General features: G+C 39.3%; 1 protein-coding gene across 1 annotated transcript in view; it reads right to left on the minus strand.

Moving 5' to 3' along the window:
• The window catches only part of LOC101161187 (proprotein convertase subtilisin/kexin type 4-like), a 234265-nt gene that overhangs the window by 194239 nt on the left and 26745 nt on the right, over positions 1–13281 (minus strand). Inside the window, exon 5 of the mRNA XM_020709885.2 lies at positions 11082–11185. Within this exon, the coding sequence (XP_020565544.1) occupies positions 11082–11185 (104 nt within the window). The remainder of the gene's footprint in view (positions 1–11081; positions 11186–13281) is intronic.

Genomic DNA, 13281 nt, shown 5'->3' on the forward strand with positions numbered 1-13281 from the left:
TTAAACAAGGCTGGGTTAATCTGGCGGGACGTACTGTTTTTTTCACCCAGGACCTCAGTCACTGTGTCAGCTACACACAGCCGTGCCAGCACGGTGCCTTTTGGAATAGCAGTGTCTTTTAGGGACTCATTGCGTAATAAAACAAGAAATTTGTCTTTATCCAGTTTCTTAGAGAATAATACAGTTGGCTGCACCAACACCCCTGGAGGGAGGGCTGGGGAAGACGCCCGTTCAGTTATTAAAATGGTGTCTCCCACCGCGTACCTCTCTGTGACCTTACAGACAGCTAGATGGTCTTTACCTGCTGGAATGACCAGCGGACCTGGTCCCACCCACCTTACTTCAGCCACAGGGTTGTCACTCACCTCGGCTGGAAGCAGATTTAATGTGTCTTGGGCTTTCAACTTTGGCCCTGTCACACAAATGCTTGTTGTGTTAACATTATGTGAGCTCTCATTTTCACAGTTTGCGGGTGGTGGCCATACTCTGGTTACATTGGTGCCTATCAACATTGGTAGTGTATCTGAGCACCGTGGGTCAGGGCACACTAGGGCCAGCACCTGAATAGGCGTGCCCCTCCCTTTTGTCTTTTCAAAACACTCCAACTCAACTTGGATGTAGCCCTTAAACGGATAACTACTCTCCGACTCGCTTAGCCCCCAAATGGCTAATCCAGACACTGGATGTAGGGGTACATGTGACAGGTGCTTAGCATACCAACTGTCAAACACCACAGTTACCTGTGAACCACTATCTAGAAGGGCAACGCAAGGAGTGCCATTAACCTTCACCCTAGTGGTAGATTGTGGACCTACTAGTCCTTCTGGCAAACTATTACTATGCACGCTCGCAGCATTTCTTTTAACATGTGCATTGGTGGTACTCCCCTCAGCAGTAGTTTTGGGGCCCCTTTGGTTTGCCTTGCCCTTACGTTGAGCACTGATCAGTTTTTGTATTACCAGGGGATAATTTTCTGGAGCAGAACACTTGCTGGAAAAATGCCCATCTTCCCCACAACGATAACAAAAAAAATCTCTGGACTCTCGCTGTGATGTGGATCTAGGTCGCGAAGGCCGAAAGGAAGTCTCTTGGCTTGGTGGGGTTGCTTCAGCTACTGTAGGCTTGACAGATAACACAGAAACCTGCTTTCGTAATCTAACCACTTCTTTCTTGAGGGCCTGGAGGCCTTTGTCTCCTCCTGATGGCTCAATAGTCATCTCTGACACATCAGTGGACGGGGAACATGGCATGGCTGACCTTACAGTGAGCTCATTCACTTGCCTCTTAAGGTTTTCAACCTCGGCATTAAGGTCTTCAACTCCCTTATCTGCTGTTACCGCAGCACTTCTGACATGCACTGATTTGGTGGGGTTCAGTCTACGCCGAGAAGCTTCATGCTCCTCTTCAATGCGTATCTCATTTAACAACTGCACAAAAGTAGGTGGATTGCTTCGTCGCTCTCTTAACCTTAGAGTTAAAATCATCATGTCGGCCCTAGTGGCACCTTTAATGAGCTGGTCAAGACGTGTCCTGTCTTTGACAGCTGGTTGCAGGCCCCCTTTCTGGACCACTTTATTGAGAACCCTCTCCATCCTTCGAAGAAATTCTGAAAGCTTTTCGCCAGACTGCTGTCCCAACATCCTGAATGAAAAGTAGAGTTCTTCCCCAGTTTCTGGTGTGCCGAAAGTGTTTTCCACCACATCAAGATAGTCTTGTGACGTAGCATCAGGGTTATTGAACCTGACCGCTTGCAGGATCTCCAATGCCGGACCCTTTACACTTTCCATTATTCTAATTTTCTTTTCTTTGTCTGGCCGATCATACTCTTCTATCATCAGCCTAGCCTGTTCCAGCCAGTTCTCCAAATGTTCCTCTCCAAGTGGTGTTGGAACCACCCCTGAGAATGTGCGCAACCTCCTAAAAGTACCCGCATCACTGCCTGGCCTCGATGCCAGCTGCAACACATCCCCTACCGCTCTAATGATAGCTTCCGGACTGGATGCTTGAAGGGGGAAGGAGAGATTAAGGTCGGGTGGTTGACTCTGTAACTCATCACTGTCTACCTGGTCGGTACGGTTACTCTCAACCTCAGAATGCCCGAAAATCCTCCAAGGGGACTCACTACCATCGGCCAACACATCCAAGGGGATAGCTTTAGTGTTTACTGGTTCTCTACACTCACATAAAACCGTTAAACGTTGGCTCTTAGGATCAAACATCCTGCCTCTGACTTTCACACGTCCAAGAGCTTTAATGCTCTGCAAGGTTTCTTTAATAACACCAACATCGGTGTCCTCTGGGACATCTTTGACTAAAATGGCATGTATAGGGTCAATACCCTCACCTTTACACCAATGTAATAACTGAGACATTTTATTTGCTTTTAATGATCACTAAGGTAAATGATACCTCTGATGTTTACACACAATGCTTAATTTGAATTTGAATAATAACCCAAACTTGAGTTAAAATAAAACAACCCCAATGTTGAGAAATTAGTCTTTGTGTTGACTTTCTCTGGCCTACTGGTTGTCTGGGTCAGGAAAACTATAACAACTCAAAATTTATCCCAGCGGTGCCTCCATTTATGTAGCCCCATCACTCAGCAATACTTTAACAAAATGGTAACCTACGGAGTCGTGATGGGGGGATTGGGTTCGTTGAGCTATGGTAGCTCCCAATCGGGTTACCTATTTAAATCTAAAGAGTTACAACGTCACAGAACTCACAGTAGACAAGTACGTCTTCCTAAAAAGTATGACACCAGACAACCATTTAAACTGAACACAGTTTCAGGTTTAATAAAATAAAGAGTTGACCCTCAAAACAAACAAAAATATTGGTCAATATATCTGGTTTTTATACTCTTCCTCTTAAACGGGGAAAAAAAAATATGAACCTTGAGTAAATGTAAATTTCACAACTTAACTGAACATTCATAAACTGGTTTTAAAAGTTCGTTTCAAAAGTTTGTTTCAAACACAGATATTGCAATACTTCACCACGTCATGAAAAATAACAAACTGGGCCCATACTCACTCACTCATTCACACAGTCAGTTATTACCCCCGGGGGAAAAACCCTCGTTGCAGGCCTGAAAAAAAAATCACCGACTTCCTTAGCCTTCCGTGCAAAGCCTTCCTGCGTTCTCCGTGCAGCTTTAGCCGTTGCTCCGCCCTTCCACAGCACCTGTCGTCCGTCGCGGGGAAAATCCAACGTCCTCAGCGCTGCAGCTCCGCTCCGTGGACTCCGGTTCACGCTCAAGTGAGAAACTCCAAAACGGGAAACTTTCCGTCACCTTTTCTGTCACGGGAAACCACTCTCAAGTTTTCCTCCTGACTTTGGCCTGCAGAAAGTTTATTTTTTCCCGTCTTCTTCTCCACCTCCCCGCGTGCTTCCACGTCCAGACCTTTTTTCTTCTTTTTTCCGATCCTCTCCTCAGCCAATCAGCTTAGTCCAATCAAAACCAAAGAACACTCCACAGAACACTCCGCATTTCTTCAAAATAAGATATAGTCCTGTGAACTGACGCTGATGAGGTTACATAATCCAAAACAAATCAATAAACAACAATAACATTGTTATTTACAGTAAACCCATAATCAACATCATTCAATAAACAACAATAACCTTGTTATTTACACTTAACCCATTTCCTTCTGGTTAAATCTGTGTCATCTTCTAGACTTATTCAAACATATTCCTTTTAGTAACTTTGTAATATCAATATTAATAATAATATTGATCATTTATGGAATTAATTTGTTTAATCCTCCTCTTTTTTCTTCTCGGGGCTACATTAGTAAGCAGTGATTGGTCCGGATCAGTCTGAGTCAACGTTTCAATGGCAACCACACCCGCCAATCAGGTGTGAGCTTGGTGGAAGGTCATACCCCTCGAAAGCAGGCTGAAGAGAACCTGTCAAACATTTTGAACCCATCATTTCATTGAGGAATCTGATTGGTCGGTTTACAACTTGAATAACTTTCACTACAGAAAAAATATCGTGAAAAAAATCATATAAAAAGAATTATCAAAGCAAGAACGGTTGTTATGACCAATAGAATGACTAATACGTAATGAGTAATAGCTGTTCATTTCTTAATAGGCGTTACTGGATTTTGACTTCTAATGTCTAGAACGCCAACAGGGAGGGGGTAACTCAGTTCGGTTGTCACATACTACAGTCAGCGGCTGGCAGAGAGAAAACACCCCACAATGCACATGTGACTTTGGCTTCAGTTTTTTACAATGAAGGTCCCTGAATGGACCTAAACCTCTGCATTCAATGGGATTTGGGACCAGCATATGGAAACTTTGAAAGTGTTCCCCAGTGGCTGCAGTATTTTATAGCAGCTGGTAGTCTCAAAAAATATTGGACAGAACTGTCAGATTTGCTTCTAAAAGGGGAAAACGTCAGTCTAAACCTTTCTAAAACACAAAACAAAAAAGGTAGTGACATGTTGATGGAACATTTATATCACGTCAAGCATTATAATCAACATACACAACTGTTGTGGGGGTTTTTTGTGACATGTTGTTTCAGAACCTCAGGCTTGACCAGGCTGCTGGCTTCCATCATGCACTAAGCATGATGGGAGCATTGCTTCATCTTCTGTAGTCATTTAAGTTATTTTTTTAATTGTTTTTATTTATTTATTTTCTGATGTGTTTTGAACTGATTGAGACCAACCATGTTAATTCTTATCCTTGATTTTGTCACTGATTAGGGGTAATATGAATTTGTTGGGCCCTTATGAGACAGAGTGTTGTGTTTTCCATAACAGAGGGTTATTGAATGAGGAATAAAGGAGTGTCCATGTCCTTTTTTTAACCAGTGGTGTTATTTTCTACCACCAAAAAATCCTTCGAGCTGAAATGAAGTAAAACAAAAAAACTGCAGGTATCAAGAACATGTATTGAGCAGTCATCAATTCCCAGGACATTTGTTTTGCTCCATCAAAAGGTTAGAGGAAATGCAAATAGGAAAAAAAGAAGTGAGAAATGAAGAAGCGGGTACTTTGGATAAAAACTGTCTGCAGTCATCTTCTTTTGTCTGTTACCACTTGATATCTATATTTTCTGTGTGAGTATTCACCATAAAGTATTCTCAATAGAGAAGTGAATATCTGAAACAGTGATATGAACAGTTTTCCATAGCTATATATGATATTTATTTCTGCATGCAGAAAAAGAAGTCTCCATAAGCTCCAAGTTGGCTGTCCAATTGACACACATATTCCTGCAACATCTCTTAGCAATCAACAACTTCCTTTTTACCTATTTAGTAAAAGTGGTAGTGCTGTGTACTTCCAAAACTCTTGATTGGTGAAAGTAGTTGCCATGGAATCGTTGACTCAGACCAATCACTACTTCATGCCAATTCCCGGCTCCAACATGGTGACGTCCGTAGCAAGAAAAAGTGGCGACTGAATTGACTTCATTTGGTTGGAGCCAGAAGTAAGTCATTTTCTAGGGGTGATGTCACGCTGACTTCTGACTTGGTCCATTTCTCATATACAGTCAATGATTGTGATTGTACCACAGGTCCACTTACCACTGATCTACACTGCAAAAAAAATCTATGGGTGGAGTAAACCACAGCTCCTGTGAGTTGCACTGGTGCTTTTGTGCTCACTTGATTACTTAATACAGATGTATAGTCATATTCTAAAGAAAACATGGGCTCAAAGGCAAAGCAGCAAAGGCAGCGCACTCAAAGTAAGAGTTTCTGAGTGTGTCATAATCAAGACAGAGGATCAGACAATCTTTATGTGTATGTTTGGTGAAGAAGGGTCATCGATGGAATGACTAGAGAGCTCTAAAGTAGGAGGAAGTCACACAGATGAGTAAAGGTAGCAGGTAAATGTCCACATATGCCCTAAAGATCAGACACAGGCTACAAGTATTTCTGTGAAAATATAATTACACACAATTTTTTTTAAAAAAGAGCACAATAAAGCTGCATGTGAACTCAATGACAGGACATCTAGAATGTTGAGTCACATCACAGGAAATGAAGGTCAAAAATAAACTTATTGGATTAAACATAGTGATACTAATAAAAACACTGTGGTCTTCTTATCTCTGCTTTCTCGCAACAAAAGACAAAAAACATGAAAGGTAGGTAGTTCACCTACCTTCCCATCAGTCATGGACATTAGCTTAGTGTTGTTTCAAAAGGTATGTGCCAAAATGACTCATTGAGGAAAAAAGTTATTTGGAATAGTGTCTAATATGTGTGTACACACACATTACCTTAAGTTAAAAAGACTTCATCTGACCACCTGGGGCAATAAAGAACCCATTGTTGTTCAGGGTTGATTGGGAGATTTGCTTCCCAATTATGATCATGCCCTTACTAGTTTAAACTCCTGTATCATTTTCTAGGACAGAGTTTCTGCTAAAAAGCAGGAGTTCATTAGAAATTCACTTTTGAGTTGTGGGTGGTACTGTTAGCTAGGAGTAAGCCCGCCCCCACTTCCCATCATCCATCTGTTTACACTATCTCACGCAAGCTCACAGCAATATTGGAATTACACAGTTGTACAGATTTGCGTCAGATACCAGCTCAGACAAATGTAACCCAGATGAAATGCTTCTAATGAAATTCTGTGCTGTCGCATTAAACTTGCCGGTTCCCTTACACTGTGTAAATACCGCAAGACTATTAGTCCTAATGTGACGTGGCTTTCGTTTTCGAGGAATGTCAAAGCACCAACAGGTGTGTATGCATGGGGGAGCTAGGCTGTGTACCGCTGCTGCAGATTGGCATTCATTACCTGAAGCCAGGATTTGAATCAGCACGATTGAGAAAAACATGAACTAGTGAGTGAAGTCATGATTGAGGCTTAAATCAATTGTTAGCTTATGATTCTATTTGGTTAAAATGAACTATTTTTCTACTTGATAAATAATGTTGAATTATGAATTATGTGAGTACTCGTTGAAATGAAATTGTTGATGATCCTCAGGACTCAAATATTCCTTTGTTGCATATATTGTGGTTTTTGTGTTGACTGTACATTATAAATGCATTCACATTTGGCGACTAAGTCTTGTCTGTGGTTTTCAATGAGTTTAACCGTACTTAAATTAAATCAAATTGTAAATTCTATGTAAATGTAAGTCATACATGGTACACGAAGGAAACAAAGACGTACATATTTCTAGTTGTCAAGTGGATGCATCAAAATGGAGCGGAGCGGGGAGCTTGTGGCTGGCCACTTAGCTTCTACATCTCACCAACAAGCCATTTCCAGTGGCATTTTTTCTTCTGCTCCTCATTTACCATGATTTAAATGAATAAATACTCAGAATTGCAATTTTAACCTTAATTTTGTTCATATATGTCCTCCATCATCAGAAAAATCCCACAAGAACATGCTAAGAACAACATTTGAATAGGCGTGGGCCTTATAAATGATACAAGTATGGCTATTTACTTCTGTATATATTTACAAAGATGCAACTTTGTTGTGTCCTCTGCTAAAATCCAGTCTATTTATTAATAGGAGCTTGTAGTTTTTCTTTCTAGATAAGCCCGTTTTCTTATTTTTTTCTGCTTACTTTAAGTAAATACGTTAAACATGTATTTTTTTTTTCCATCCAGTCACAACTGCCAGCATCAAGTCAGCGGATCTGGTACACCAGGACCAGTGAGAAATTAGGAATTAAACATGTGCCACATTGCTGTGAAGCTTCCACTGGTTGTAAAACATGGGTTTCCATCTTTGCTGCGAGCCTTTAAGTCATGGGCATGACAATAAACACTGTGCACAGCCAGCACGTTTAAGAGGATGTCCAGATTTTAACAGGTATTAGCCAGCCTCTCTAAAGAAGCTGATTTCATCCTAATCATGGAAACAGAGGGCAAAACTAGCTGGTGTGTGTGTGTATTGGTCAGCCATTACACACACTAGCACGTCCAACAAGCACATGTGCATTTGTCTGGGCCTGGCAGGCTACCAACCCTGAGCAGAATACTGACCTTCAGTCAATATCTGCATCCACCAGAGGCTGATTAAACAGTGGAGTAAAAGCAAGAGCGGCAGGAGAGCCAAAGACAAAAAGATCTCAAGCTTAAACATTTTTTATTTTTCTCCAGATTTCTGAGTGATTGATATTTCTGTAATCTAGTTTACATATTTAATCCATGAAGTTAAACTGATCTAATCAATTATGTGTCATATTATTCCACACACAGTTTTTTTTAAACAATCTTGTCTAAAAAATTTAGTTAATGTTTGAAACAAATCTTTGTTTCTAATAAGCCCTTTTTTCCCCCAGCTTTGCTTCGTTTATCTGCACTCCTTCTGTCTGTCTCTACTTTCAGCCTCCATACAGGCCAGACAGTGTTTGAATCAGTCTGTTACTGGCTGCCTTGCATGTGAGTCTGCAAATCCACCTTTCCTCTGCCTCACACTGTCAGATTACAGTCTTGCATGTCAGTCATGAACATCCACCATGTCAAATTGAGCGAGTGTATCCTTGGTAATACCACAGCAGGGATTCATTACAAATTAAATAATCAGATGAGATGGAAAGTATCATTAAAGGCTTGTAGGATGTATGCTGCTCAAGCTATGGAACTAATCTAATCAAAATAATCAAAGAATGATGTCGTCTTTAAGTGTCCTGTTAGTGCAATGTCTGACAAGATTTTTTTATAGAGACCTTTTTATAAAGTTGGTGACAAACAGGTCCCACCAGAACATAAAGGTAGAACTATGTTAAGTGTTCATTATTATATATTTTTTAGCCACTTTTATTTAATAATGAATGATTCCAGGTGTAATTAAAGCTGTAAATTAAAGCTAAATTCATCCAATCCAGTAGCAGGGTGAGGGCGGGTCATAACAGAACCAGGAGGGACCTGATTTAATGAAGCGACTCACAGATTTCCTCATCATTTGAGTTTTGACCTGGACCACAAAAAATGTGTTAATGAGAGAATGACATTGCATGAAGCTACATCATGCTTGATTTGAATGGTATTCAATCCTTCAATTGATACTTTAATACTGAAATTACTGAATGTGTTTTAAAATTACTTCACAAAAACCAGGGTTTTACATTGTCATAGCAAAAATGCATTACTATAGGTGAACAACCATGAAAATCCTTTTTCAGGCAGTTATTTTTTTATATTTATATACTTTATTTAAATTATGAAGAAAATATATTAAAATATGTTTATTACACTAAAATATAACTTATAATACATTATTTGTTTGATTCCAAAAAAAATGTTTATCCTGTGCATGTTCACTGTGGTTAGATGGCTAGACATGCGGAGATAATTCAGTTTCAATAATCAGAAATACACACAATCTGTTTCACAAATACAAACGCACTGATTTACAACGTTAATTTATGCAAATGTGCAATATAAATTTGGAAATGCTCATATTGTGTTTCCCAAATGCACACCCTGTTTTTCACAAACACAAATTTTGTGTTTCACACATGCACACTAAAAGTTTCACAAATGTACAAAAAGTGTTTCATACATATCCACGCTGTTTCTCACAAATGTGCACGCTGTGTTTTACAAACACACAATGAATGTTTCAGGGATTCACCATAAAAGTTTCAGAAATGCACAAAAGACGCTTCACAAACGTAATTTTTAGGTACACTTGTAATGTGAATTCACAGATCAAGCGAATTGCAGAATGTGCATTCACAATCCCCCTCTCATTTGTGAATCTCCCCACATTTGTGAGAGAAATCCCTGCGGTGAATTCTGAGACTCTCCTGACGCAGCAGGTCAACTAATGTCATCATTGGCTAATTAATCTGTCAATCAAACTCATCAGCAAAGCAGGCGTGTTCGCTTTCAGCCAATTGAATGGCCCCTTAGACCTTCCCCATGTTGTACGATTGCATATATTTACAGTTGAGAATTTTTGATTGTTGAGACGGAATTAACTCAACATAGACAACCTCACCAAAAAATATTTTTACATTGGACATTAAAGCATTTTTTCTACCATTACTATTATATATGTGAGTCTAAACAGATTTCATATTTTTCAGAGTCAAGCACATTAATTATCTTTAAGACTCAAAAGATCCCACTGGATCTCCTATGTATTACATAGATTTGTGGTTAAAAGCTTTAATTTGATATGTTTTAGTTGCAAAAAACAAGAAGTCAGATTTCCAGAAAGGTTAGTGAGGCACTCATGACTGCTATTTATGTCACGTAGCCAAAATTCTGTAATAAAATGTAAGAATTTTTAAAGGTAAAAGGTCCAAATGCTTTTTTTTTTTTTTTAGGTCCAAATGCTGTATAAGGAAGAAAATGAAAAGAATAACAGGAACAGTGGCAGTCTGAGTGTCCTCAGTAAAGTTTTTACATACCTTGGCATGAATAAGTGCATCATAAACTACTACATACAAGCATTTAAAATGACATTTATTATAATTTTTTGTTTACTATATTTCTGTAAATTCAACTGGTCAAATTTTGGTCTTTGTTCAAAACTTTTTTCAGCCAAAGCTGCTGTACGGCTGCTGCTGAAGCCACTGCACTAATATTGCTGCTGCTACAGCCACTGCACTAATGCTGCAGCTGCTGTTGCTGCTACTGCTGCTGCTTCAGCCACTGCACTAATGCTGCTGCAGTCACTGCACTAAAATTGCTGCAGCCACTGCACTAATGCTGCTGCAGCTGCTACTGCTGCTTTTGCAGCTGCTGCAGTCACTGCACTAATATGGCTGCTGCACCAATGCTGCTGCAGCTGCTGCTGCTGCTGCTGATACTTCGTCTAAACAGAAGTGAAGGAGACAGTTGAAGGAATGAGCATATCGTTGCAGCCCAGTTGTGTGTCAGTGTTCATCAATCCCAGACATCTGTCTCAGTTCAACATGGACAACCCCCTTCACCTCCCCCCTTTTGCTCTCCTTCTTTCTTCACAAACTCCTTATCTCTCTATTCTGTCTCTTCTTCCAGTCACACATGAAAGACTGCCTGACTTATGCCTGTCAGAGGAACATCCTTCAACATGAAGACAAGACGGGAGTTGGGGGGGGGGGGGGTCTCCAGACACACACACAAACATAAATCCACCCACCAGTTCCCACTGCAAGGGCCAAAGCGGGTCGTTGAAGGTGAGGGTCTGGTCACTCTTGCTCTCCTCAGGCGGGTTGTCAGCTGCAGACTCTGTCCTCTGGGAGCCTGCAAGCACACAGACACATTATGTGTGTTTTTCTTCCCCTGTCCTGAACTCTGACTTCAGGACATCCCTGGTCTCCAACCAATGGTGTAAGGCCTCCTGGAACCCCTTCTCGCAACTGAGGTGGAATATTGCTGGCAGATTAGCATATGATTAGCATATGATTTGCATCTTATTATTGCAGCACAGCTTGGCTCTCTGTTCAGAGGTGCCTTCAGCTCATCGGGGCCTGAATCTTCCTCCTCTTATCCTCTTGGATCCTCTCTCTTTCATACTCAACATGTTTCATTTCCTTTCCTCCCACACATTCAAACAGTGACTGGACCATCAGACCAGGCCTGTTTAATTTGACTGATATTAAACTCTTCGTACAAATGTTCAGGAATTTTCAAATTTAGTCCTAATCAATTATTATTAACACACTTTTTACTGTTTAGCAATCAGCAATTAACCAAATAATGTGGAAGGCATTTTGTTCAAACACTCATCAGACTCTGTGCTTACAGAAATAAGTAACACCAGGCTCTGTTTGTAGAGTGGAAAAGCAACATAACACTATGGCAAACAGGAAGTAAACCCCTTTTCAGTTTTGCATGACAAAAATTGGAGAAAAAGAAGCATATTTTTCTAAAGAAGGACTTCAGCAACTTCTAATCAGGAGTAAATATAGTTTTTCCTAAAAAAAAAAACTTAAAGGATAAAAAGTAATACTGAAAGCATCACGATGATCTACTGATGAGCTAACATTCTTTGAAAATTATGTATAATAATGGCTTTTTTGAGGCTCTACAAGTTAACAATCTTATAGATTTGGAATTTCAAGTTTAATAGAAAAAATGAAAATTGCAATCAGAATATATATTGAAGTAAAAAAGGCATTTGATACAATCGATCAGGAAGTTTTGATTAAAAATCTTGGAATCACGGGACGGGCACTGCAGTGGATTCAAAGTTATCCTAAAAACTGGAAACTGTTTGTGAAAATACGAGGGCACCAATGAGATTGTTTTGGACATTCTCATATCGCCAGGTTCAGTTCTGGGCCCAAAATTGTTTATGGTAAATATTATCGGTTGCCATTATTGTCTAAGCCCCAAGATGAATGTTAAAAATACCTGGTAATTGTAATGTGATTGCCATCAATATATATATATATATATATATATATATATATATATATATATATATATATATATATATATATATATATATATATATATATATATATATATATATATATATATATACACACATACATATTTGTTTTTATTTTTTTGTTTTTTTTTCTGTCAAAGTTGAATGGGTCTAAATCAGTAGGCTAAAGCTAAAATCTCCATCTCCTTTTCAAACACATTTTTGTCAAATGGAGATTTTTACTTTCCATTTACTGAAGAGGATTGAATGACTCAATTAACGATTATTGTTATCACTGAGGTTATTGATTTATCGGTTGTTGTTTTTATATATTTGAAATAACTAAAATAAAATAAACTGACTATCACCATACAAATAAAGAGATCAACCTAAATGGACTGAAATGAACACAAAATACATTAACAGAATCTTTGCATTGAGTCTTTTTTTTAAATAGGTCAATGACAACCAGTTGTCATTTAACCGCCAGGGTCAGTAGTGATGACCTGGGTCAGAGGTTGGTGCTTCAAGCTGCTAAATGTAGTTTATTTACATTCTGTAAACTAAAACAACACAATTTAAATTTAGGTCCACCACAGAGAAACCCTCAAAAGTTGCTGTTTGCCAAAGTCTGTTCATTTAGATGTTTGCTTTTCCATTTTTTTCTTCATGTAAAAATTAAACAACACAGCTGCAGACTCACCACTGTCTAACTGTTACTTCACCTCTTTGCATTGCCTTTTATCATTCGTCAGAACATAGATGAGCAACTCAGTGTGGGAATTTAAGGGGACAGGGAACAGTAATAATCATCATCATTTTCAGCAAATACAGCCAGCATTTCCCATCACATACAAACACTGACAAAGGTTTACAGCTAAAAGACACAATGACCACAAAAACCACTTCATTTATTCACAGAAATTTACACTGAAATGGGTGAACAGAACAGCCCCATATATTA

The sequence above is a fragment of the Oryzias latipes genome, chromosome 16 (genome assembly GCF_002234675.1).
Source record: "Oryzias latipes chromosome 16, ASM223467v1".
NCBI classification, from domain to species: domain Eukaryota; kingdom Metazoa; phylum Chordata; class Actinopteri; order Beloniformes; family Adrianichthyidae; genus Oryzias; species Oryzias latipes.